Source organism: Mustela nivalis (assembly GCF_964662115.1).
Source record: "Mustela nivalis genome assembly, chromosome: 5".
Taxonomy (NCBI): domain Eukaryota; kingdom Metazoa; phylum Chordata; class Mammalia; order Carnivora; family Mustelidae; genus Mustela; species Mustela nivalis.
Genome location: NC_139024.1, coordinates 40,494,975 through 40,522,723, shown reverse-complemented (window position 1 = coordinate 40,522,723; position 27,749 = coordinate 40,494,975). Strand labels below are relative to the sequence as shown.

At 44.8% G+C, this 27,749-nt stretch overlaps 1 protein-coding gene and 1 long non-coding RNA gene across 14 annotated transcripts in view; one reads left to right on the top strand and one right to left on the bottom strand.

Annotated features, from left to right (window-relative positions):
* Positions 1–21,655, bottom strand: part of LOC309864787 — an 86,888-nt gene extending 65,233 nt beyond the window's left edge. Inside the window, exons 1-3 of one of the 2 annotated variants that reach the window (XR_014311758.1) lie at positions 20,999–21,655; positions 18,929–19,013; positions 17,870–18,117 (exon numbers count right to left, since the gene is read on the bottom strand). This is a non-coding gene — a long non-coding RNA (uncharacterized lncRNA). Of the gene's footprint in view, positions 1–17,869; positions 18,118–18,928; positions 19,014–20,998 lie in introns of those variants that run through there. The other variant, XR_014311757.1, reaches the window with a different exon arrangement.
* Positions 1–27,749, top strand: part of ANKRD6 (ankyrin repeat domain 6) — a 189,917-nt gene that overhangs the window by 136,086 nt on the left and 26,082 nt on the right. For 7 of the 12 annotated variants that reach the window (XM_082730577.1, XM_082730575.1, XM_082730578.1 and 4 more), the window contains exons 3-5: positions 18,534–18,632; positions 25,194–25,292; positions 27,044–27,142. In XM_082730577.1, coding sequence (XP_082586703.1) covers positions 18,534–18,632; positions 25,194–25,292; positions 27,044–27,142 — 297 coding nt within the window. Of the gene's footprint in view, positions 1–18,108; positions 18,633–20,638; positions 20,977–25,193; positions 25,293–27,043; positions 27,143–27,749 lie in introns of those variants that run through there. The other 5 variants (XM_082730576.1, XM_082730584.1, XM_082730583.1 and 2 more) reach the window with 1 other exon arrangement.

Here is a 27,749-nt window from a genome sequence, read left to right as displayed (position 1 = left end):
CTTCTACAACAAACACCCAGGGCTCATTACATCCCGTGCCCTCCTTAATGTCCGTTGCCCAGTTACCCCATCCCCCCACCCCCACCCCTCCAGCAACCCTCAGCCTATGATTAAGAGTCTCTTGTGATTTGTCTGGGTGTGTGTTTCATATTCAGACTTATTGGAATGGTGTGGGTCTGAACTTGTGTTTGCCAGCCTGCGGATTTGTAGCTATCAGTCCCCAGAGGTGGGTGGTGGGAGAAATACATGCTTACAACGCTTTTGCTCACATGAAACGGTTCATTTGAGAGAGAACGTGTTGTGTGTAGCATGCTTCTTCCAGAAGATTCCATTTACTTACTTAAGAAGATAAAAGTTGTTCAATTTTTGAGTACGTGATCCGTTCACATAGTTCTGATGTAGAAGATACAGAAGTTGGCAAGTCTCCCTCTTGTGCTGCCTCCCAACCACTCCGTGTTTCCCCCCAGGTAGACAGCCTGTGTTACCTGTTCCTTGTGTTTTCCTATTATATTTAATGCTTATATGTGCAAATAGATGTATCTCTGTGTGTTTCCCTCCTTTTATACAAATTGTAGGATACTATACATAGCCTTCTTCACTATGCTTTATTCCGTGGACCATGATTGGCTTAACCTATCTCCTATTGATGGGCATTTAGATTCTATTAATCTTCTCTTATAAACTATGCTGCAGTGACTAACCTTGTCCAAAGGTCTTATTCGACAGTGTGGTTATATCTGTGGAACGGATTTCTCTAACTGGCACTGCTGGGTCAGGGGGCGTGTGCCCAAGGAATTGTCACAGCTTGAGTGGGATTGCTGTGCATTGAGATTGTGCCAATGGACTCTCCACCAGCATGGAGAGGCCGGGAGGTCTGACCTTGACCTGCCCCACTACCAGTGGTTCACTGACCTCTTCCTTCTTGATAGCTCTGTCTTCCCTCTTTTCCTAGCCCTTCATCTTCTGAATTTATCCTACCTTTCTAGATGCCCTCAAGAGCTCCCTCTGCTGTGGGTTATTTAGTTTCTCTTTTGGCCTTTGTTCCTCTCTGCTTCAGCATGGGTTTCATAGAATTTTCTTTTTCACCTGCTCTAGGCTGTGTCGAGGGCCCATTACTGGGAGTCAGGGAGAAAAGCATGCAAGTGGCTGATGGGAGGGACGCAGTGGGGGTCTCCACACCCCTTACCATCCACTCAGCTGGGAAACAGGGTTCCCTCCGAAGGCTGCCTGGGACTTGTCACCTCACACCTAGTAGCCCAGTGTGTTCTCACCTCCCCAAAGAGGGCTAGAGTGTGCGCAGGGCTGAGGCAGCCCCTAATCTTGCTCTGGGCGCTTAAATCTAAAACACTCCATGGCGGGCAGCAAGGGCGTACAGTTACATGCCGGGTCAGATGGAAAGTCTGCTTTGTGTTCTGTGGTAGCTAGAAGCATCATCTTACGAGAAGCAAACCTCAACCGGGAGAACTTAGGTCTTCATAGTTTATCATCAGAAATTGTCAGGGAAACTTGACATACAGTGGTAATTCTGAGCAACAGTTATAAAACAAACATATATAAAGATTTTACGTAATCAGGTCATTAGGGAACCAGTGCGATGTTGCAGCTGGTTCAAAGGAGAATTCAAAGAACCACCATTGTGTAGGCAATCAGGAAAGTGGAAATAAATTTGCTTATTAGATGTAGAACTGGCTAGTATCTACGGGATCTCTGCTAGACACAATTTATTGGCATCGCACTCTGCATACTACAACTGAGAGCGGTAAAAAAACACAAGATAATGGGGAGATAACCTGGAATTGTGCTGTGCATGAGACAGGGCATGGAGTCCCCCTCTCCCCCCACCCACTGTTATTTTATTTTTAAGTTTCTCTTGTTTTTATTTTTTTTCTTAATTAGGACAAAAGATGCATGACCTGACATTTAGCATCTGAGTGTACAGTTCAGTGGCATTAAATACATTGAGTTTTGTGCAACCATAAGCACCACCCATCTCCAAAATCTCTTTCATCTTCCCAAACTGAACCTCTGTGCCCATTAAACGTATCTCCCCATCCCCCCACCCCTGGTCCCTGGCAACCACCAGTCCACTTTCTGTCTCTATTAATTTGTCACCCATTTAAAAATCTTACCCCATTTTTCTTTACCAGGAGTGAAGGCAGTGACTCACATTTACCATCTCTATGACTTTGGCCAAGTTATCAGCCACCTTGAGCCTTGGTTTCCTTTCTGCAAAATCAGCATAACCACACCTCCCTCAGGGGTATGTTGTGAGGATTAAATGAGGTAGTCCTTGCAGAGTGCTTGGTGTAAGGAGGGCATAGAAGATAGTGAATGGTAGCTATTGTCATCATGGTGTTTTCTCACTTGGGCCCATGGTCCTCCCAAGCACAGCGGTTCCTTCCAGTCTCTCAGTTATTGACTGCACATGTGATCACCCGGAGAGCCTTTGAAAATACTGATGACCAGGTCCCACGCTCAGAGGTTCTGATTTAACTGGTGTGGCTGTGGGTTGGGCTTGGCAGGTTTTCAAAGCTCTAATGAACAGCCAGGTGGAGAACCGCTCACTGCTCCAGGTGTTTCTCCCTGAGGTCCCGGAGCCTTGCATGTGGGGTAGAATGACACTCTCTGTTGAGCACTGGGCCAAGGCAGTGAGTGGTTAGATACCTGGAAGTCCTGGTGCTCTTTGCAGAACACTATGAAATATCAATCATCTGAACGCCATAATTCAAACTAGAAACACATTTACGAGCAGAAAATAAATGTCTTGACATGGGAAATAAATTATGTGGCTTGCCTAGGAGACAGTGCATGGCAATGCATTGGGTCAATTCTTAGAAAGTCTCGGTATTAACTTATGACGAGGGGTTAGTTAGGCAGGGAGTTCTAGCAGCGGTAGGGAGGCAGCCTCTGGAGATGCTCCTGCAGGAAGGAAAAGTGGACCTCTTTGACAGAGACAGTGTAAAGACTGGTGTAGCACGTCAGACAGGAGTCCCTGCAGGAGCCTGTGGGGAGATAGGCAGCAAATAAGGAGAACAAGCCTTAGAACTTTATGGATGGACACTCAAACCTGACTTGAGTGTCCGAGAGGGCCTGCTGAGGCTGCCATTGGAGCAGGAGCGCCAGAGTTTGGCCCTGAGTCTTTTACTTGCTCTCCTCCCCCTCCGCTGCCTCCACAGAAATCTCTGGAATGGCTCAGAGCTTCTTCTCTTTCCCTCATGCCCGTGTTTACAGTGGTGTTCAGTGGGGTGGAGGCAGGCCAGGCCAGTGCATTGGCCCGGAGGCCCCTGCCCCCCTGCCCCATTATCCCCCTGCCCCCCTGACCCAGGCAGTCAGGCAGCAAGCTGTCTGCGGTTCCTCATGCCCGTGGTCTGCCCGTGCGGATTGCACTGTTGCGTCAGCAGTCGGCACTTAAAATTGAGGCCTCTAACTAGACAGCTGAGTATTTTATAACCCAGATTAATGTGCCCTAAAACACCTTTTAGTTAAAAAAAAACCTAACAAACAAACCCTGAAGTCATATATTTAATAGCTCCTAACCACTCTAGAGGAGACGTTTCAAATGTCCTGGCACACCTGGCTGTCAGTATTTTAAACCCTCCCTAAATGTCTGTATCTTTTCTGAATGAAATGCACTGGAGGATTAGCGGTTTCCAGGCCAGTAATAGGCTTGTTGCCAGGCTTCTGCAGTGTCATCAGCTCATCGTCGTTGAGGAATATCATGAGGAAACCACAGGGGAAGGAGCTTTAGAAGCTGCTCACATGCAGTGCAGGTGGTGCATTGGTAAACCCCTTGAGTCCCTCCTACCAGTTTTTTTCTTTCTCTTAAGCTATAATGACTCAGGTTTCAGAAAATCAAGTAGTCTAGAAACTTGTTCAGAAACTGACATTTTTTGGTCAGTCCTCTCAAGTGTGTTTTCCTTGAGAATTGGCTGTTGTTTGGGTTGTTGTAAACCAGGATCTGGGGTAGATGGGTGAGTGAGTAGCAACAGTGCCTCGGCCTTTTTTAGCCTGTGTTTCCATCGATTCAAGCAAGGTATAAGGAATTATATGCCATGAGATGATGAAATTAATTTTAATTATGCAAGGCTGGTTCAACACAATCTTCCTGTGGACAGATGTCTTAGTCTGCTCAGGCTACTATACCGTCACAGTATGGACTGGGCAGCTTAAACAACAGACAACATTTCTTGCAAATTCTGGAAACTGGCAAGTCCAAGATCAAGATACTGGCAGATTCAGTTCCAGGTCAGAATCCTCTTCCTGGCTTGTAGACTGTCACCTTCTCACTGCGTTCCCACATGACAGAGAGAGAGCTCTGGTCTTTCATCCTCATCTTTTTGTTATTTTTTTTAAGAGAGTGCACGTAAGCAAGGCTGGGAGGAGCGAGGGGTCAGGGGGAGGGGCAGAGAGAAAGGGAAAGAGAGAATCTTAAACAGTCTCCACACCCAGAGCAGACCCTAATGCAGGGCTCGATCTCAAGACCCTGACTGAGACCATGACCTGAGCCGAAAGCAGAGGCTTAACCCACTGAGCCCCCCAGGCGCCCCATTCCTATCTTGAGGTCGCCATTCTCATCCTCTTATCTCAGCCTGTTTATTTCCCAGAGGCCATGTCTCCAAATGCTATCACACTAAGAGTTAGAATTTCAACATATAAATTTTGGGGGACACAAACATTTAGTCCATAACAATAAGCTAAACAAAAAAATTATGTAATCATTTTAACAGATGCAGAAAAGGCATTTGACAAAATCCGACTCCCATTCATGGTAAAAACAAAAACAAAACACTCAGCAAAATGGGAATTGAGGAGAACTTTTTCAACACGATAAAGAGCACCTCTATAAAACCTACAGCTAGAGTGTGCCTGGGTGGCTCAGTGGGTTAAAGCCTCTGCCTTCGGCTCAGGTCATGATCCCAGGGTCCTGGGATCAAGCCCCACATTGGGCTCTCTGCTCAGCGGGGGGCCTGCTTCTTCCTTTCTCTCTGCCTACTTGTGATCTGTGTCTATCAAATAAAATCTTAAAAAAAAAAAAAAACTACAGCTAACATCATACTTAATAGTGGGGCACTGAACTCCCCTTTAAGGAACAAGGGAAGGATGTCTGCTGCTGTTACCACTCGTATTCAGTACCGTGTGCTAATTCTAACCACTGCAATAATGCAGGAAGAACGAAAAGGCATATAGACTGGAAAAGAAGAAATGACACTATCTTTGTATGCAGATGGCATGATGGTCTACATGAAAAATACCAAAGAATCAACAAAAATCTAAAATTGGTTGGGCTCCTGGGTGGCTCAGTGGGTTAAGCCGCTGCCTTTGACTCAGGTCATGATCTCAGGGTCCTGGGATCAAGTCCCGCATTGGGCTCTCTGCTCAGCAGGGAGCCTGCTTCCCTCTCTCTCTCTCTGCCTGCCTCTCTGTCTACTTGTGATTTCTCTCTGTCAAATAAATAAATAAAATCTTTAAAAAAAATCTAAAATTGGTAAGAGAATTTAGTAAACTTGCAGGATGGAAGATCAACACACAAAAATCAATTGCATGGCTATATACTAACCGTGAACATGTGGAAATGGAAGTTAAAAACACAATACCCTTTATAGTCCCATTAAAGGGAATTAAGTCCTTAGGTATATATTTAACAAAACACATTCAGGATCTGAAAAGTTATAAAAGGTTGGTGAAATGAATCAAAGGAAACCTAAATAGAGATGCATACCAGCTTCATAGTTAGAAGACTCAACATAGTGAAGATAACAGTCCTCTCTAATTTTATCTGTAGGTTAAATGTAGTTTCTTTTAAAATTCCAGCAAAGTGATTTTTGCACGTATAGACAGGCAGATTCTAAAATGTATGTGGAGAGGCATAGACCGTAGAATAGCTTTAAAAAAAGTATATTGAGAGGAATTACTCTATTTGATATTAAGGCTGAAAATGTAGGTATAGTTATTGAGAGAATGTGGTGTTGATGGAAGGATGGACACAGAGATCAATAGAACACAATTAAGAACCCAGAAATAGACCCACACAAATATGTTCAACTGATTTTTCACAAAGGAGCAAAAGGAATTCAGTAGAGGAACTCTCCATAAATGATGTTGGAGCGAGTGGACATCCGTAGTTTTAGAAAATGAACTGAATGCTGTATGCAGAAATTAACCCAAAATGGATCATGACCTTAAATGTAAAATAATAAAGCTTTTAGGAAAAAATCTTCAGGATCTAGGGCCAGGGAAAGAGTTCTTAGACTTTACCCCTAAAACATGATACATGAGGGGCGCCTGGGTGGCTCAGTGGGTTAAGCCGCTGCCTTCGGCTCAGGTCATGATCTCAGGGTCCTGGGATCGAGTCCTGCATCGGGCTCTCTGCTCAGCAGGGAGCCTGCTTCCCTTCCTCTCTGCCTGCCTCTTCATCTACTTGTGATTTCTCTCTGTCAAATAAATAAATAAAATCTTTAATAAAAAAACAAAAACAAAAACATGATACATGAAAGGAAAACTTGATAAAGTGGATCTCATTAAATTTAAAAACTTCTCCTGTGTGAAGAACTCCATTAAGAAGACGAAAAGGCAACCAGCAGTCTGGGAGAAAACATTTGCAAACCACATATTTGACAAGATCCGAATGTATAAAAAAACTATTAATAGTATTAATAGTAAAATAATGAACAATCCTGTTAGAAAATGGACAAAAGACCCGAAGAGACATTTCACTGAAGAGAATATACAGCTGACAAATAAGCAAATGAAAACACGTTAACTACTTCCTTGTCTGATTGCTGTGGCTAGGAGTTCCAGTATTATACTGAATAAAAGTGATGAGAGTGGACATCCTTGTCTTGTTCCTGAGCTTAGGGGAGAAGTTCTCGGTTTTTCACCATTGAGTATGATGTTAGGAGTGGGTTTGTCATGTATGGCCTTTATTATGTTGTGGTTTGTTTCCTCTAAACCTACTTTGTTCAGAGTTTTTATCATGAATGGATGTTGTACTTTGTCAAGTGCTTTTTCTTCACTATTGAAATGGCCATATAGTTCTTATTCTTTCTCTTGTTGATATGGTGTATCTCATTGATTGATTTGTGAATACAGGTCAATTTTTAAAATAAGCAAAGCACTTGAATGGCTGTTTCTCCAAAGATCTATAAATGGTCAATAAGAACTTGATAAGATGTTTAATAGGGAAATGTCATTAGGGAAATATCCATAAAAATCATAATGTGATGCCTCACACTCATTAGAATTGCTATTATCAAACAAAGCAAACAGGAAAGAAGTGTTTTAAGAACATGAAGAAATTAGAACACTTGCACATTGCTGGCAGAAATGTAAAATTGTATGGCTACTCTGGAAAATGGTATGGTGGTTCCCAAAAAGTTAAACATAGGATTAGCATATAATTTGTCAATTCCACTTCTAGGTATACACGCAAAAGAAGTGAGGGCAGGGATTAGAAGAGGTGTTTGTACACCCATGTTCCTACGGCATTATTCGCAATAGCAAAAGTGGAAGCAACCCCTATGTCCATCAACAGAGTAAAGGACAAACAAGATGTTCTGTACTCATGAAATGGAATATTATTCAGCTTGAAAAAGGAATGAAATTCTGACACATGCTACAGCATGGATGAACCTTGAAGACATACTAAGTGAAATAAGACTGATACAAAAGGACAGCTTTTGTATGATTCCACCTGAAGTACTTAGAATAGACAAATTCATAGAGACAGAAAATCGAATAGAGGTTAGCAGGGGCTGAGAGGAGCTGCGGGGATGGAGAATTATTGTTTAATGGATATAGTTTGTTGGAATAATGAAAACATTTGGAATTTATGTATTTCTGTATTTTTTTTGTATTTCTGTATTTTAATTTGTTAATTTCTAAAAAAAAAATTTTTAAGTAGGCTCCATGCCCAGTGTGGAGCCCAGTGTGGGGCTTGAACTCACGATCCTGAGATCAAGACCTGAGCTGAGATCAAGAGTTAGATGCTTAACTGACTGGGCCACCCAGATACCCCCAAAACTTGGAATTTGATAGTGGTGATTGTTGTACAACATTGTGACTATATGTAATGAATTGTACACCTAAATGGTTAAAATAGTGAATTTTATGTTATGTATACTTTACCACAATTAAAAAAATAGTAACAAATTGACCCAAAAAGAAGCAAAAAACTTAGTCTAATTACCATAGAAAAGATTAGAAACATAATTAAAAATGTAACTTTATTTTTTTTTTAAAGATTTTTATTTATTTGTTTGAGGGAAAGAGAGAGAGAGAAGATGAGAGAGAGAGAGCATGAAAGGAGAGAGGTCTTCGGGAGAAGCAGAATCCGTGCTGAGCAGGGAGCCTGATGTGAGGACTCGATCCCATGACACCAGGATCATGACCTGAGCCGAAAGCAGTCACTTAATCAACCACACCACCCAGACACCCTAAAGATGTAACTTTAAAAAGTACTAGGGCCAAATGGTTAGCCCTGTTCTGTCTTTTTACAACAACAAAAAATTAGCTCCATTGTTATTTAAACTATTGTAAATCCTAGAACAAAATGGAAAGCTAGATTTAGTCTGTGACACCAGCACAACCTGAATACAGAAACCAAGTAAATATGAATGCGAGAGAAAGAAAGATACAGTACAAGAAGTATAGATCAGTCTCACTTACAAATATAGATACAAAAATTCTTAATAACATTACTAGAAGGATACAGCATTTATCAAAAGAAGAATACAGTGTGATCACATGGAATTTGGTCTAGGAATTCATGGATTGTTCCATAATTCAGTATACTAAAATTAAAGGAGAAACTACATGATTTTATTAATAGTTACTGAAAAGACAGTGGTTTGTAGTAAAAAACCAGAAAATATGAGAGGACAGTTCTTATCTCGACCATAGCTCATCATGCATTGAACTACCATGTTTTGCTCTGTCAGTGCATCAACCAGTTGAAAGTGTTGTCTAAGTGGCTACCTGTGGAGGAAAACGGAGGCCATTAAGTGAAGCTGTATCACTTAGGTATAGATATACTACAGAAGCTGATGGAATCCTTAATAGCCAATTAAGTTGCCTGAAATATTTCTTCTTGCTGGTGGATTTTTCTAGAAGCAAGCCTCAAAAGGAACTATTTATTATTAAGCCCAACCCTAGTAGTTACTGGATCGCCTCAAAAGGAACTATTTATTATTAAGTCATTATATACATTTCAAATCATCTTTCTAAATTATTTATGATTACCAGGCCATCCCCAAAGTAAGACTTAGAGAAACGTTATGAAGCTTTTGGCGTAGGATACTGATCATGGAAAAAGGAGGATTATTTTATGGGACAGTTCCTGTACCCCTGCCCTTGGGTGATTGGGCTCTTGATCCTTAGCACAGGAATTTTACATCTACCCCTATTTCACTTTGTCTTATGAAAATTAGCCTGTTCTTTCAATTAGATTTTCTTGGATCCTAATTTTTTTCATTCAAGGTATTTAATGTCTCACTATTTTTTTTTTTATCACCTATAGTCTCATTACGATATGATGTTACTCATCCAAGTAGATAGGTAGACAAAATACTTTTCTAAGGAGCAAAGCTCTGAAACTATTTATTTATTTATGTTTGTTTGTTTATTTTAGGGGGGAGGGACTGAGGAAGAGAATTTTTTTTAAGATTTTATATTTATTTGACAGAGATCACAAATAGGCAGAGAGGCAGGCAGGGGTGGGGGGGAAGCAGGCTCCCCACTGAGCAGAGAGCCCGATATGATACAGGGCTTAATCCCAGGACCCTTGAAGCATGACCTGAGCCGAAGGCAGAGGCTTTAACTCACTGAGCCACCCAGGTGCCCAGGAGAGAGAATCTTAAGTAGACTCCATGTCCAGTGAGGAGCCCAGTGCAGGGCTCCTTCTCACTACCCTGAGATGATAATCTGAGCCAAACTCAGGAGACAGATGGTTAACCGACTGAGCCATCCAGGAGCTCCTCTGAAGGCTTTTGAAACTATCAACTTTTTTTTAAAAAATAAAAAGTTCTATTGTCTCAGTCTCTTTTGATCCGTGGCACTTTTTCTTTGCCTATTTTCTTCTGAATGCCTTCATAACTTTATTTTCATTGAATCATAAGCCTGAGAAGGACTGAATTTTTCATCCCAAAGCTACACCATTCCCTGCAGTTGAGATTTGGAGAATACTGTGTCTGAGAAGAGGACTGTCTCGGAACACCTAAGAAAGATGGTGGGGGTTTTCTTTCTTTCTTTTTTTAAGATTTTACTTACTCATTTGCGAAAGAGTGAACAAGAGAACAAGAGGCAGAGGCAGAAGCAGGCTCCCAGCTGAGCAGGAAGCCTGAAGGGGCTTGATCCCAGGAACCCGAAATCATGACCTTAGTTGAAGGCAGATGCTTAACTGAGAGAGCCACCCAGGTGCCCCTGGTGGGGGTTTTCTACAACTTAAAATCTAAATGATGGTCCAAGGGCCAGAATTCTAGCTCTATGTAGCTCTGCCAGAAACTGGATTTGTGATCTTGCAAAGTTCTAGAACCTCTGTTAGTCTTACTATACTCCTCCAAATTAAACTCTCAGGCCCGTTATCAATCTGATCGTTATATTGTTTCTAAAACACGTCACTCTTATTTTCCCAGCCTTGCATCTTTCCTGCCTCCTACCTTTCTCTTTCCTTGCTTCTTTCTTTAATGCCACAGATAACATAGACAGCTCTTTCTTGCCTCAGTAAAGATTGCATGTCCCTGATCGATTTCATGATCTCCTGAAGAAAGGAAGCATCGTCATTTTGAAGTTATTACGGTATCTAACCTGCATTTCCCCTGCATTTCCCCCCTGAACAGTTTACCTTCACGTGGGTAACGTCTGTGCAACTGCAAACCTTGTAACAGCCTCCAATTAAGATGGTTTAATTGTTTTATTTCTTTGAGCTACGGTGTTCCGGTTCCTTCACCCTTGCCTCTACGGTGTTCCGGTTCCTTCACCCTTGCCTCTCCTCTCTTCAGAGTTTCTGGCCTTTTTATTCCTTTGGGTTCTGCCCAGGTCTCTATGTGACTTTGGTCATAAGCATATCATTAGCTAAAGATGGTGTTCCAAGAATGGGTAAGCATAGCACCCTTTCTTCTCACTGTTTTACTGAGATGTAATTGACATATAGCATTATGTTAGTTACAGGCAAACAACATAATGATTCGACATTTGTATATATCGTCTTCTCACTTTTCAGGCCTGCTCTGTTAGACCCGGCAGCTGCTGGAGGGTCAGGGCTTATCATTCACGGCACAGGTATTATCGGTCTGAAGGGCCTGCTCTCTACTAAGATCTGGGACACCTCAGCACGAGACAGGAGCCGGGACTCAACATCTGGATTTTGGCTAGATTAATAAGTGACCAGGGTCATGGCCCTGTGGAGTCTATAGAAAAGGAGTCTGTCAGGCTTCTGTCTGTTGTGGTTCTCACATGGTCCCTGGGACTCAGCCCTTCCTTAGGAGGCCTCCCCAGTAGATGCCTTGCCTAGGGTTGTTGGGTGAGAAGGGTTAAGCACCGTTTCTGAACACCTGCTGGGAACAGAACACCTCTGCTTCCTTTCAAGGTATATTTTAAGCTCATTACCTTTGGCTGGTCTCCCTTGTCATCCCCACTGGTAGGAGATCTTTATCTGAACAGGAATCCTCCTCCTGGAATGCTCCCTGACAGAGCCTAGCCCCTCCAGCTGGGGTTGGCCTCTTATGAATGAGCAGCAGGGATCCCTTCATTCTGCACACCCTGTATGGTCACTGGTGAGTGTAATTTACAGGTCGCCTGCTGCAACAGGACTCTCTCTGCTGTTCCCATGCAGTAGTTCTCCTGGAAGTTGGGACCCACTGGGCTGACCTGCCAGAACAAAGTAGCACCCTAGACCAGAGCCCTAGACTCATTGACACTGGGGCCACTTTTTTGTGGTTATTGCCTGGCAACATGTCAAGGCCCTTTGCCGTTTAGTTCCCTGGAGGTGGGCAGGTGCTGAGTCTCTGTCTCGCCCTGGTTAGATCAAGGGAAATTTGCATCCCCTGCAGGGTCCTGGGTCCTTTCACGACTGCTGGTCTCAGCTGGCCTCTCCTGATACCAGGCAGGCTGGAGCAACTGGCACCGTTAAAGGGTCCAGTTTATAACTTCTGGCTGCACATTAGAATCACCTGGAACTTAAAAACAAAACACTCATATTCATATCACCCAAGCCCAGGCTGATATAATACAGTCCTTTGGGGTAAATTTTGGGTTTGTTCTTATTTTAAGATTTCAAGTGAATTTGATGTGCAAACAGCTTGAAAACTAGTGATTTACACCAGTGGCTCTCAAAATGTCATCCCCTACTAGCAACATTTCCCTCTCCTGGGAACTTGTTAGAAATGCAAATTCTGTGCTGCCTGGGTGGCTCAGTGGGTTAAGCTTCGGCCTTCGGCTCAGGTCATGATCTCAGGGTCCTGGCATCAAGCCCTGCATTGGGCTCTCTGCTCAGCGGGGAGCCTGCTTCCACCCATTCTCCACCTGCCTCTCTGCCTAGTTGTGATCTCTGTCTCTATCAAATAAATAAATGAAATCTTAAAAAAATATGCAAATTCTTAGTCTCCACCCCACATCTATGGAGTCAGAAACTCTGGAAGGGGGCCCAGATATCTGTCTTTTAACAAGCCCTCCAGGAGATTCTGCTGCTCAATAAAGTTTGAGAACCACTGGTTATAGAAGGTATAGAATTAATATAAAAAGCAAGATAGTTATGTGACTATTGATGGATGTTATATGAGTTATATGTGACTATTGATATAACAATGCAAAAGCATCAGTAGAAAAGATGCACTGAAAACGTTTGAATAAAAATGAGCAAAGTTGGCTCAGTCAAGCATCCAACTCTTGGTTTTGGCTCAGGTCATGATCTCAGGGTTAGGAGATTGAGCCCTTTTTTGGGGTCCCCGCTCAGGGCAGAGTGTGCCTGGGATTCTTTCCCTTTTCCTTTCCCTCCCCTACACCCCCCCCAACTCTGTGCTCTTGAGCACTCTCTGTCTCTCTCTTAAATAAATAAATAAAAGTTAATAATTGGAAAAAATGATAGTTGTATTGGGTGGTAGAATTACAGAATTTTGATTTTCCAAATTTTTAGTAATGTCATTATATTGCTCACATTCTCTCAAGAAACAGGAACTCTGGGTCGTGCTGTGCAGTATTTTAGTGTTTTGTCTTGACAGGTGGGGTTGAGAGCCTCAGGAAGAATGTAGCTAGAGGAATGACTCTTGCTTGGGCAGGCCCGATGTGGCAGGTTTCACCCGAGGGCCTATAGCTGCCTTGGAGAGGATTATCCTGGCCCCTCTTCAACTGGTCCTGTGGTTCTCAGCCTGGGTCACTCATTAGAATCACCTGGGGAGGGTGTATGACAACGGATGCCGGGGCCCTACCACAGAGAGTGGTGTCAGAAACTCTGGTGCTGGGGTTCCGGCATCAGTATAGGCGGGCAGATATACAGGCCAACCTACTCAAGTGATTCGACGCAGGGTGAGAATAGAAAAACTCTCTCTTTGTCCTTGAGAGTCTAAGGAAACCAGGTTATTTCCAGAGGTCATCATCTGGGAGCCTCGGGAGCTTCCTAACAGTGAGAGATGAACCCTTCTGCCAGGAGAGAGGCCCCCCACGGCCAGAAAGTGGGCAGCAGGTAGAGCAGGTCAGGGTGGGGGCCAGAGTCAGATGGCTTAGGAGTGAATCCAGGCTCAAATTACTTGCTTTATGACACAGAAAAATGGACAGGGTCCCTCCATGCCTCAGTTTTGTCATCTGTAAAATGGAAGTTCCTCATCTTAGTGTTAGTGCCTACCTCATAGTGTTGCGGGGAGGACTGAATGAGCTAACACATGTAAAATTCTTTTTTTTTTTTTTCCAAAGATTTATTTATTTATTTATTTGACAGAGAGAAATCACAAGTAGATGGAGAGGCAGGCAGAGAGAGAGAGAAGCAGGCTCCCTGCTGAGCAGAGAACCCGATGCGGGACTCGATCCCAGGACCCTGAGATCATGACCTGAGCCGAAGGCAGCGGCTTAACCCACTGAGCCACCCAGGTGCCCCACATGTAAAATTCTTAAGATACCACATAGTAAGTACCCCATAAGTGTTAGCTGCTACTGGTTTTTCCTCTTGTCCATATTATTAGCAGTCTCCCGGAGCCCTCCAGAACCTGGGTTGAGTTACGTTGAATTGAACGGGTCATTGGACTAGGGAAGGTCCCAGGAAAAATGGATGCTTCAAGAACATCTTCCTCGGGGCGCCTGGGTGGCTCAGTGGGTTAAAGCCTCTGCCTTCGGCTCAGGTCATGGTCCCGGGGTCCTGGGATCGAGCCCCGCATCGGGCTCTCTGCTCAGCGGGGAGCCTGCTTCCTTCTCTCTCTCTGCCTGCCTCTATGTCTGCTTGTGATCTCCGTCTGTCAAATAAATAAAAAAAATCTCAAAAAAAAAAAAAAAAAAAAAAAAGAACATCTTCCTCGTATCATTCACAGTTCACAGTCTTTTCTCCTTTTCCCATTTCTTCCATTGGCCCGTCCTGAGGGCATGAAGATGAGAACAGATGCATCCTGGGTCTGAGCCATTTAGAGACTCCCTCTAAGGGTCAGTTATTATTTGTCCCCTCACACTTAGGGAGATGGCAGCCCTCTCCATTTGTTAGGCATGACCTTGGGGTGTCTTTGTGTGCTGGGTCAAGCAGCGACTTTTCTGATTGGCTTGACTTTTATTGCTTTTCATAATATGATGTTCTGGAAAACCAAATATATTTCTGCTTCTTTCTTCCTCTCCACCTTTAGTGGATGATGTGTGAGTGTGTGAGTGTGAATGTGTGTGTGTTAAGGGAGTTGGTCTTGCATAGGAAACTAGGAAACTCGGGGGCACAGGAGTGGGACAGCATCAGACTCAGCGGGAAGCCGATTACTTCTGCCTTTGTGCTACTGTACTTTCACCTGATGCCATGAAAGGAGCCAGACATGCAAGGGGGACACTGACCCTCCTCAGAGAAGTCCCCATGTCCTTGTTGCACCTGCTTCAACACTTATGAAGCCCCTAGGTATCTGAACTTCCTGAGGGGCTGGGACATCCCAAAACTCGGAGTCCACAGCCACCCCCATGCTCTCCATTTCTTTGAGGTCAAGCCTGGGGAACTGGAATTCGCTCCTGTGTCCCTGTGGTTGAGGAACATGGACTCCTCTTTGACATGGCCACATCCCACCTCAGAGTCAACTTGCTTCATCATTCATGGAAGGCACTATCTTGCCCTCAGGCAGATCCTGGCCTAGTTGGAACGAAAAACCAGGGTCCAGGGTGACACTCAAAACAGAATGTCAAAACAAAAAAGAGGAAGCTCAGTTGCTGTGGGAACAGAGAAGACAGTCTGAGATGCTTCTTGGGGAATCAGAGAAGGCATAGTTTGGAGAGGGGCATTCCCAGGAAGAATGCCTGTACAGCAGAGATGCAAAAACTGGAAACCACGGGCTGTGTTTCAAAATGGAAGTGGACAAGTGGATCAAGACTGGCTGGCAGGAGGGGCACCCGGGTGACCCAGTCCATTAAGCATCCAACTCTTGACTTCAGCTCAGGTCATGATTTCAGGGTCCTGAGATTGAGCGCTATGTCAGGCTCTGTGCTGAGTGTGGAGCCTGCTTAAGATTCTCTTTCTCGGGGTGCCTGGGTGGCTCAGCAGGTTAAAGCCTCTGCCTTCGGCTCAGGTCATGATCCCAAGGTCATGGGATCGAGCCCCGCATTGGGCTCTCTGCTCAGCAGGGAGCCTGCTTCCTCCTCTCTCTCTCTGCCTGCCTCTCTGCCTGCTTGTAATCTGTCTGTCAAATAAATAAATAGTCTTTTTGAAAAAATGTAAAAAGATTCTCTTTCTCCTTCTCCCTCAGCCCCTCCCCCCTTAAAAAATATAAAAAGGAGCTCATCTAACTGTGTAAGTGATCTCATTTCCAACCCTTCACGCAGGTCTGTTTGCCATTGAAAATATCCCACCGGTCTTTGCTAAGGCAGATGGGCAGAGCTGACAAGGGGGAGAGGGAACAGTTAGGGTGTCTTCAGGGGTTAGGGCTGAGGACAGCTGGAGGGAAGGAAAATCCACCTTAGATAGTGACTATTACCCCATGTATCCTATTTCTAGCTTTTATGGGGTGGATAGTGGAGGCTATTCCTATTTTATAGGTGAGAAAATGGGCTTAGGAGAGCGTCGTGCACAAAGTCACACAGGTGCTATTAGAGCTGGGATTTGAGCTGGGCTTGTTGTCAGGAGGCTCCACTGCCTCCAGCCTGTCCTTTCACCACAGAGGGGAGTCTCTGCTGACTCTGGATCAGGAAGGTGCCTCTAGTCCAAGCCCATCTTGTCAGCGATTCATAGTCTCTAAAGTGCCCTCCTCAATGGGACCTGGTTTGAACCACAGCAGCATCTCCTTCTGCCTTCTGATTGTGTTCACTTGGACAAACCCTTTTGCCTCCTTGGCCCTCAACTTCCAACCAGTCATATCTGGTTGTTGGCGAGGATATTCCTTGGGCTTCCTTGACCTGACACCCAGAGACTCCTTGTCCTTTGTCCTCTTTTCCAGGATCTCTGCAAAGACTTCTCCCCATCAGAGTTTAGATTTTTCTGGTTGCCCAGAAGCCCTTGTGTCCCACCATCCTTTCGGCCTTCCTCACAGCACAAGCATCTGTCTCCTCACAAACGTGACAAACTTCCCTGTGATTCATAATGCCTTAGGAACTTGCTGAAGGTCATTATCTGATGTCCTCAACAAGGACTTGTGATGACAGATGGAGCCTGGGACTAGGCCCAGTGAATGGAACTCGCTTGCTTTGCTCCGTCTGATCGGCTGTGGACCTTCCCCTGAAAGAATCAAGGTGAAGCAGTGTGCACTGAGACAATTGCTAGCCAGGGAAGGTCACTCCAACTCCTCTCAGACACTGCCTTTTGATGAAGGCTTTTTATAGCCCACTTTCTTGGGAGCAACTTTTTTCTTAATTAAGAATTCTAATTTTAAAGTGAGCTCTGACCTCTTTCTTTACAGAAGAGAAAGCATTCTAGTGCTTTGATTGCATTTCATGGGTAGAAATTAAGATTCTTTATGGTCTGCTATCTCTGTTTTCCTCCACACCTAGTTGCCTACGGCAAACTGACACTTTATGGAGATCATTAATGGGTTTATCCTGCTAGAATATCAATAAAGTTCTTTGGAAAGTTTTATCGAGGTGCTGGAAGGTGGTAAGAGACTACTATCCCAGTATTAAGAGACCCATATGAGATGCACAGGGTGTGTTTCAACATGCGTGGGGGCCATGGCTAAATGATTTTTGAAGCAGCAGGGAGAACATTCCTTCACAGAGAATGTGAGGGAGAAAGCAAAGGGAACATAATGTTTCCTTAAGAATTTATGGACTTTGGGGGCACCTGGGTGGCTCAGTGGGTTAAGCCGCTGCCTTCGGCTCAGGTCATGATCTCAGGGTCCTGGGATCGAGTCCCGCATCAGGCTCTCTGCTCAGCAGGGAGCCTGCTTCCCTATCTCTCTCTCTCTGGCTGCCTCTCCATCTACTTGTGATTTCTCTCTGTCAAATTAATAAATAAAATCTTTAAAAAAAAAAAAAAGAAGAAGAATTTGAGGACTTTGGAGTTTGGCAAGGTCAGTTCTCTGCATAGTTGATTTACACTGAAGAGAGTTTTTCTAGGTGTCACCCTGTGTCATACCTCAGGAGCCTGCATGTTAGGGCTGTTGCAGGATGGTCACCTCTGTGACCCAGCAACAGGGCTAAGAAGCCTCCTCAGAGGCAAAGAGACATGTGCACATGAAAGTGTTCTGCAAACCACTGAAAAGAACCTTGATGCCCGTCAGTAGTCAGTCCTCAAATTTTATTCATTTATCACAATGCCAGTAACAAAGGTTAACTGAGACAAACTTGAATTTTGGGTGAAGGGACACCTCGGTGGCTCCTTCGGTTAACCGTCTGCCTTGGGCTCTGGTCATGATCACAGGGTCCTGGGATTGAGTCCTGCATTAGGCTCCTTGCTCAGTGGGGAGCCTGCTTCTCCCTCTGCCTCTGCTGCTGCCTCTGCTGCTCCCCCTGCTTATGCACTCTCTCTCTCTTTCTGTCTGACAAATAAATAAGATTCTTAAAAAACTTTTAAAAATTTGAGTTTTTGGTAAATTTATAAGGATTGCCTATCAGACTGAAGGGGGTGGGGACTACCACTATGTAAACCTTGCTCTAGGCCCCCATCCCCTCCGGAGCACTGGTCATTTTTTTAAAAAGATTTATTTATTTGCTTTGAGAGAGTGCACATCTGTGTCGGCAGGGGGAGGGGCAGAGAGAAAGAGAGAATCTCAAGCGGACTCCATGCTGAGCACAGAGCCTGACGCAGGGCCCAATCCCACAACCCCGAGATCATGATCTGAGCTGACACAAGAGTCAGAGGAGCTCAACCAACAGCCACCCAGATGCCCACAGGACAGTGGTGTTGATGGCCTATTCTGAAATCAGTGTTTGCTTTGCATTAACAGCATGGCCGGACCCCCCTTCATCTTGCTGCCAATAAGGGCCATCTTTCTGTGGTCCAGATCTTGCTGAAGGCTGGCTGTGACCTCGATGTCCAGGATGATGTGAGTATAACCTGCGATAAGGCAGGAGGATAGAAGATGCACTTCTTGGTCCCCTTGGTGGGAAGAACTTCCCCTTGAAGCCTGGGATCCATTCTAGGTAGCAAGCTAGAGTTTGTAAGGGTGGGGTGGTTTTCCCATCATGGTTCATGTCCTATCTAGTACCATCCAAGTGTAGAACCTCAGAGGGCATTTTGCCTTATGAAGGAGCATACATACCACACACACACACACACACACACACACACACACACACCTGAGTGAGTGTGGGCAAGGCCTACTGGAAATAGGTCATTGACCAAGCTTACCATTAGAAAAAAAGTAGGCCCTAAAAACTTAATATTTTCCTCTTCTCACCTTGATTTCTCTTAGTGTAAACAGGACCTGTTCAAAAGAAAAAATAACTGATATCATTGAATCCAAGAAAAAGCAAGCCTCCTGAAAGAGTTCCCCCTAGTGCTATGCCTTTATTAAGACTCAGTCTCGGAGTCTCTTCTTTCAGATTATCTAGAGAAAGACTCTGACTGACTCTCTTAGAGTCAAGTATCCATTTCTGATGGACTCAGAAATGGATACTTGGGGTGATGTCATGTAGTGCACAGGGTTGCCTTCTGTCTTTTGAGGAAGTAAGTTCTCTAAGAGGAGGATATAGATAAGATTATATAAATTGTCCTCCTATGAGCTATTAGGAAAAAATGCTGTGATAATGTGACTGGAAGCTGTTTTCAGAAACTCTTTCTAATTTCAACTCTAATTTGTGTGGTAAGACTCTAAGAAATAAGTTTTGTGAGGAACACAAAATTGTACAGAATTATCACTTATTATAATCTCTTCCTGATTCACCTTTAATAACTGTGGTTACAGAGTGTTAATCAAATTTCAGGCCTTCAGGTGTGCTAGGGTATAGGTTACTAAAGTGCTTCTAATTTTCTTTAGTTGTCTGTGTAATGTTCTAAAACTTGGCAGACACAGAAATGTGACAGACAGCATTTGTAAAGAAATAACTAAATGTCATTATTTTATGTACAGTCAGAAGGCTGTCTGATATTATTCATAAATCTCTGGTTATATTTGGAACCTATTGGGTCATCAAAAATGTTACTTTCAAAAGATGCTGATTTAGCTTTTGGCTATTGATTTCTATCTTGAGTCATAATACATTTTTCCCCCACACTGTAACCATCATAACATTCCTGATTATATATCATCTCCTTAGATGACAGGAATGAACATACAAGGAGAGAGAAGAGATTCTGACCACAGAAAAGGCAGAACATGTGGTTGCTGGTGTAGACCTGTTTGATGCATCACATCTTCTCTTTGCGTAATTAAAGTCGTCACTGGCCATGCTGGCTAGGCTCCCACACCAGGGTGCTAACCCATTCCTAACCAAGTCCTGCTTCAGGTCTTGTGCTCCGAGAATCACTGTGTTCTTATGCAGCGAAGCCATGCTAACTTCCTAGAAGTTTCTCTCAGGCTGGGGTGTTTATATCGGGCAAGGTAGGAAGTAAAGTAGGAGTTTTCACAAGGTAGCCAAGGAGGGGAGACATGGCAGCCAAAGGTAATGCAGCGCTACCTTTAGACAGGAGCACCTTCATTTCCTTTATTGGAATAATGCCTTTTCTTGCATCTTCTTGCCCTAATCAGACAATGTAAACATTGCTTCTCCCTGATAACTTAAATCAAGACAAAACAAAACAAAAACACAGCAACAAAACAATGTAAAAATGGTTGGGAAAGGAGAAGGTCGCGTTGATCTTCACTAGTTCTGAAGCAACTTGCTGGGATATTGTTCATGGCTCTCTTCATATTTACTGTGCCTGTTGGGTGATCAGCTTTAACATTCATGCAAGAATTTGCAGACAAAAACTATGGGTGTTTTTTTTTAAAGAAGGTGGGACATTCATTTTTGGAAAAAAATCAGTTCAGAAGTTACCTGCCTTGATGATGGATAGAAATAGAGAATGTTAATGTTGTGAGGAATTTACTCCTAACTTCATATTCTACAGATACATTCCTAATGTCATGGTAAGGACAGAGAATTAGTTGAAGAATGACCTCCAGTGGCCTGGAATGGGATTATTATGAATTTCCACCTGTGGAAACCAGTTCTTTAGAATATGCAACTCCAGGAGAAAATTCCCTCTTGCTTCCGGCCAATCCTGTCAACTCACACTGGAGCTCTAATGCCATCTCTGATTGGTCAATGAGCAACCACACGGCCCCCGCCTCAGAAATAGTCCAGGACCCTGTGGCCAAGATAAAAGCCACGAAGGAAGAAAAAAATAAGAAAAACCAGAGAAGAAAGGCTAGGAAGAACCCTAGAAGATCAGAGAGAGAAAAAGAGGTCAGCAACTCTCTTTGCACACCTGCACCGTTCTGGGCTTCCTGGCGACATGTCCATCTGTGCCACCTGGGGGGATCCATCCTGAAGAGGGACATGTTCCGTCTTAGTGGGACTCAGGTTTCTTCCATGAGCTTAGCTTTGGCATCTGTGTGTGTTGAGCCCGTTCTCTTACACCACGTAGGAGAGAGAACACTAAAAGTATTTCACAAGAAAGATGTAGACCTCAGAGGTTCCAAATCCTTTCAGTTCCATAAGTGAGCAACACTGAAGTCAGAAACATTGAGGGCTGGCAGTTCACACACTTTGCAAACAGGTCAGCATGTTCCAGCCTGAAGTGCCAAACTGCAAGGTGGCTGGCTCTCGATGTTTCCAGCTGCAGTGTTTTTCCTTCTGCTTCCTTGTAGTTAATCATTCAATAGATACTTCTTGGGCGCCTGGAGTGGCCATGGCCTTGTGCTAAGCACTCAGCCAGGGGATGCCATCAAGAGGCAGCTGATCTTTTTTAAGGCCTGCACTGAGGTTCATTGACTCATGGGGCAGAAATAGCTTGGAGTTGAGTGCAAAGAGCCTTGACAATTAGAATTCCGGCCCAACCATGCTATCCCGAATTAGCTGATTATCCTTGGGTAGGCACTGAACAGCACTGAGCCTTAGTTTTTTCGCTTTTTAAATTTTTTTTTATTAATAAAATGAGAATTAGATACCCTTGGAGTGTAGTGGAAGGTCAATAAATATTTACTGAACAAATAACTATTGAGTGCTGTTAAGCGTGTCATACTTTTTCCAGCATTTTTTTTCAAAGTTTCAGAATTTCATGGTGTATTTAGATAATATAGGCATAAGGATTGTGTCAAAGTTGCTGCCTGAGTCTGCTAATAAGTGTATATTAAGGACACGCTTGGTGGTTTTCTGTTTCCTGTTTCAAAGAGGAAATACTTCCACAGTAAATTTTATAGGAGGAAAACAGGAGGCCCTGTTTCAGTCGAGAGTCTCAGGCGCTCGACTGGGTTGTGTGTTCTGGGGAAGAGTAGCCCTGAGCTAGATAGCCCAGGGTGGCCCTTTGCTTATAGGTTTCCTATCTCTCTGAGTGGCCTTCAGCTCTTATCCTCATAACTTTCGAGTAGCTGGTGTTTATAAGCCGAGAAAGTCCCTTCCTCAGTCCTCCAGAACCGTCCCAGGACTGAAGGACAGCCACTTTCGGTGGGGAAAGGCTGACGTTGGCACTCTCCGCAGTCTCTATCCAACTGATGAGGCCAGGCCCCGGGCTCAGAGTGAGGTCTCTGAGGCAGTGAAGACGGAGGGGAAGCGGTGGTCTGGAGACAGGCAGTGCCCTCAAGGGTCTCTGGGAGAGACACCTGTGCCAGTGGCTTAGGACAGTTAGTGTTCTCACGGAAGCCTCACCCAAGTCCTTAGATCTCCTTGAGTCTTGATAATCCGTCTGGAAATTTACTTTTGAAGGCTAAACCAAAAGTTAGATTTAGCTTCTTTCGTTGAGCTAGAGTTTCACAAAGGAAAGACCTCTCCAGGGAAGCAAAAATGGAAGATTCCTGCTGAGAGCAAGTCATAAATAATAGTGATGTTCTGGCTCCAAAGCTGCATAAACTCATGATTGAGGGGCAGCTTGTGAAACAGGATAAAGCACTTGACCTGCAGCAAGGCTTAGGTTAGACTGTGCCCCAACTGGCCGAGGCCCCTTGTGCTCTGGCTCAGACCGAAGAGTGGCTGACACAACCCATGAGTTCTGGGCTTTGTGCACAACACAGATCAAATGGTTAAGTTCTGTTCTATGACAGGGTTGTTCTCATCAGTGCAGAGTGTAGATTCGAGTGCCCGCAGTCTGTGGGAAATTTAAATGGCCCCATCAGTGTTTACCCCTGGAGGGTGGGCTGCAGTCTCCCCTTCTTGCCGAGTCCAGAGCACCATCTTTCTCCTCAGGTTGTAAGTTGCACTTGAGGCCCGTTTGGGGAAGACCTGTCACCGTTCTGATGGGGAAATGGCAGTCTTGGAAATTCTCCCATAGATTTTTTAAAATTAAACTTGGGCAGTTTCTCATAGGATGACTTGTTTGGACATAGTGCGTGGCCTCTGGAAATAGTTCCTAGAATGTTCGAAGTGAGTGTGTAATGGTTTGATGTGCCTCCTGCACCCACCCACCAGGGCCACGTTATTGTGACTGCAGGCGTGCAGAAAGGGTTCTCTTTGAATAAGGGGTCTCTGGGAAGGTGGTCAAGAAGAAAACCCAGTCTAAACCTAATGTGTAATGGGAATAATGGTTTAGGATGCTGAGGGGGAGGGCTCATAAGTCGTGCTGCGGGCAGTGGACAAATCATAATACTGGAGCTGGATGTGCTCCCATCACTTTGGAAATCCCTTACGTTCTACACATGAATAGTGAGAAAAGAGTCCGAGACACGGACAGTCCCATTATCGGTGTATTGTTACAACGTAGACTTTCAATAAATAGCAGTTTTTCCTGTGGCTAAAACTGTATTTGTTAAGTATAAAAAGTAGGAAACTATTCAAAACTATAAAGGAGAAAAATAAAAATCACTTCCCCTCATGGATTTTTAAAGGGAGTTTTTTTTTTTAATTTTAAGAAAGTAAACGTGTGTTTTATTTATTTATTTATTTATTTTAAAGATTTTATTTATTTATTTGACAGAGAGAAATCACAAGTAGATGGAGAGGCAGGCAGAGAGAGAGAGGGAAGCAGGCTCCCTGCTGAACAGAGAGCCCTATGCGGGACTCGATCCCAGGACCCTGAGATCATTACCTGAACCGAAGGCAGCGGCCTAACCACTGAGCCACCCAGGCGCCCTAAACGTGTGTTTTAAATAGCATTAAGTGCTTTTTATTGTGATAAAACACATGTAATATAAAATTTACCATTTTAACTATTTTTAACTGTACAGTTCAGTGGCGTTAAGCACGTTTGCACTGTTGTACAGCCATTACGACCATCCACCTCCAGAATTTCTATTTGGGTCAAGTGACTTTAATGCGCATTGCTGTTTGTTCTAGATTCCAAGGTGTTCAGTAAGTAGAAGCAGTACTTCATTAAGGCAGTTCATAGGTATCACTGCAACCCTCTTTAAAAAAGCTCCATATTTTTTGTCTTATAATAGTCTCTTTCCTCTTTTGGGCTGAAGATCAGGGATGCCCTGGGGCATGTCCTTTGCCCCTCTGGTGCTCCACTAGAACGTTTTGTGCAGAACTCTTACCAGCCAAATCCTAGAACCCAAGAAGGGAAGGGACAGACCTGGGGGAGCACCTACCCTCCTTTTACAGGTGCAGGTTAAGAAACTGAGCCCCAGTGAAGTGCTAGGTATCTCCCAAGAGTGTGCGAGATTCACATCTCCTGTCCCCCTTGCCTGCACCCCTTCCTCCTTACCAGAAGTTTTCCACACTGTTCACTTACCTCCCCATTCCAGTTTGGACCCCAGGCCAGACTTAATTTGTCTCGACTTGATTTCCTGAGTACATGTCAGAGATGAGATGTGCTCTCACAGACTTCGGAACTTTCTCTTATCTGGACTATCTTACTTTCTCTCAAATGCACTTAGGGGAAAGGGTCAAGTTCCCTTTGCCACCCTGATGCAGAAAGAGAAGGTCAGCAATCCCCGGCATCTGATCCTAAAGAAAAGGCAGCATGAATCAGCAAGGATGCTGTGATGACATATCAGAAGAGGCCGCACAGACGTATGCAGTGATAGCTTATAGCCCCTGGAATTGTCAGACGACGTGGTATAAACCGCTGCATTGCCCTCAGCCCATATAAGTCGATCAGCAGATATGCGCCCTTCATCAAATCATGAGTGTTGCTAGCTGACACAGCCGGGTCGTGATGCGTCTGAACAAGAGCAGGCAAATAGAGGACTCAGCAGGGAGTAAAGATTGCTGGCTTAATTGCATGGTACACGCGGTCTAGCTCTCAGACCCACTTTTCACAGACCTGACAGTCGTATCTCTGAACACTGCCATTCCTTGAGGCGGCAGGTGAGTGCCTGACCCTCATTCTGAGGTCAGCTCTGAAGCTGTTCTGTGGTTGGTTTGAAGTTCCCCACTGAGTTTGCGAACAGAAGAGCTCTGCCTGGCATGATGGCTGGTCTGCTCCAGTGGAGGACAGGAGATGTCCTTGTGTCAGAGCAGTGCAGGGAGTGCTGCAGGGCAGGGCTGGGAGAGCTGACTGCTGTTCCTGCCTCCACGTCCCTCTGCAGGGGGATCAGACTGCCTTGCACCGGGCCACAGTGGTGGGGAACACGGACGTCATCGCGGCGCTCATCCAGGAAGGCTGTGCTCTGGACCGCCAAGACAAGGTGATGGGGGACATGGCTGCCTGAGGACCCTGCTTTGGGATCTTGTGACCGTTTGAGATGTTATCCTTCCTAAGTCTTCTCACTCATGCTTTAACATGATAAACCAGCCCAACTTTCTTTTGAAAGAGTATCTCATATCCCAACAAATCATATTCTTTTATTCCTCCCCCTGTTCTGTGGCAGCAGTGGGCAACCACATATGTAAATGGTAAAGAAAAAAGTCTAGACATAATGAGGCCTGTGGAGGCCTGGCTGGGGGAAGGCATTGCCCTGGACTCAAATTAACTTGCTCACCCTCCTTTAAAAATATATATACATATTAGAATTAATTGGAAATATATTGGAAGGAAAAAAATGAACAAAATCATTTCTTTAAGAAATCCCAATGATATATTTTATACTAATCATTGCTTTTAAATTGTTAATCTTAAAACAGGGAACTTTGTCATTAAGTGCAGTTCAGCCCATGTTTACTTTTTTAGACAACTTTTTAACGAAGTGTCCTACATATACAGAAAAATATGCAAATTATAAGTGTGCAGTTCAATGAGTTTTCACTGACTGAGCCTCCCTTGGTGAGCAACCAGATCATTATGAGCACACCAGAAGCCCCCTCACCAGTGTCCCCATCCAGTCACTTTTCCTTCTGCTTCCTGCGGTGTTCAGTTGGTCCCCCGGGCCAGCCCACACATGGCCACTACCATCCCTAGCACCACGCCGCTCCCAGGCCTTTGAGACCCTACCTAGCCTTCTCCTTGAGGGTATCCATGCCATTCAGCCAGTCTCGTGGTGTGGACAAAGAGAAGCCAAAGCCAGCGGCCAGATGTGACCAACAGTGCACCCGCCTGCCCCCAGCCCAGCTCCACCTCTCCTCTGCATGCTTCTCCCTCCCTGTAACCCCAGCCCTCTCAGCCCTACCCCACTACTTCACTGCACTTAATATTTCTATTAGAGGAAGTGAAGCAAATACCAACTGTGTGTGTTAATTGGTTGACTTTTATTTAAAAAGCCACATATGGGGAACACTTGTTTATCTTCTTTACAAGTCACCGTTGTCTCAGGGTCTGCTTATTTGTTTTGGTCCCTGAGACTTTGGATTAAACTGGGTGAGATTAAATTTGGGGGAAGAAAAAGAGAAGAATCTGCCTATCCAGTTCCTGGGCCCGGCAGCTTATGATGTTGGACTCCTCACTTGCCTGATCTTTGCAGAGTCCTCTCTGGGGCCAGGAGCAAGGGGTAATGGAGGTGGGAAGGAATGAACGTCATGTTCCTGCTAAATGTGTCCTATGGATGAGCCTTTCTCAACCGGGGTTCCCGGAGAGATTGAAGCCCTGATGCCTTAAGGCATCTATTGTACATCATACAAAATGGTACTTGCTGGGGCGCCTGGGCGGCTCAGCCGTTTAAGGATCCGACATGATTCAGCTCAGGTCATGATCTCAGGGTCATGGGATCGAGCCCCGAGTTGGGCTCCGTGCTGGGGGTGGAGCTTGCTTAAAATTCTCTCCCCCCCCCCATTTTTTAATTTTAAATTAAAAATATAAAATGTTTCTTGTTATGTACCATTTCTGGGATAGTGGAGAAACTAGCTGGTGAAATCATTTTCTGGGCTCTGTGATTCCGATGAGAAGCCCCATTTGAGAAAGGAGCTGTGGTGTGCCCCGGAAATACACTATGATGTATCGATTCTAATGAGATGAATTAGGTCTCGGATAATGTGCTTTCTGTCTGTCTCCATCTGTGTTCCTCAGGACGGGAATACGGCCCTACACGAAGCATCCTGGCACGGTTTTAGCCAGTCAGCCAAACTGCTCGTTAAAGCAGGAGCCAATGTGCTTGCCAAGAACAAGGTGAGTCCCCGCAGATGCTAGAAGGCTCCGTTCACAGGTGAGGACAGTGGGGGCTGTCGTCCCTGGGTGAGCCTCCTCGTAGTGAAGCAGGAGCTTGGGGGAGCAAAGGAAATGAAACCTAATCTCCATGGTGAGCAAAAAGTCTTCCTCCGAATTCTCCAGGATCTTGCCACTTTCCCGTTGGTTTACCCAGGTTGGGCAAGCAGCCCCTCCTCCTGGAGACAGGGAGGGGCCAGCAGCACCTCTTCTTCTGCATCGTCCTGTCTCCCTCCGGTCTCTTACCATGTCTCATCCCCCTCCTTCTGTGCTCATTAGTAATGAAGGCATCTCTGCAGAAGCCTCACCGCAGACTGGCCACTTTGCCTAGTCCCTTCTTCATCCTGTTCCTCATCCGCTCAGGAGACTTCCAGTAAAGCTCCCCCACCTGACGCTGTCTCCTCAGGCCTCGCTGGAGGGGCCTCAGCCTGTTGGCAGCCTCTTCCCTGAGCCTTTCCCAGTATGTGCCTCTTGCGTTATCAGAATGGGCTCACCGTGTCCCCGCCCCCACCCCGCTTCCTTGGGGAAAGCCTGCTCCTCATGGCCACCTATAAACCTGCAACCTGGGCTC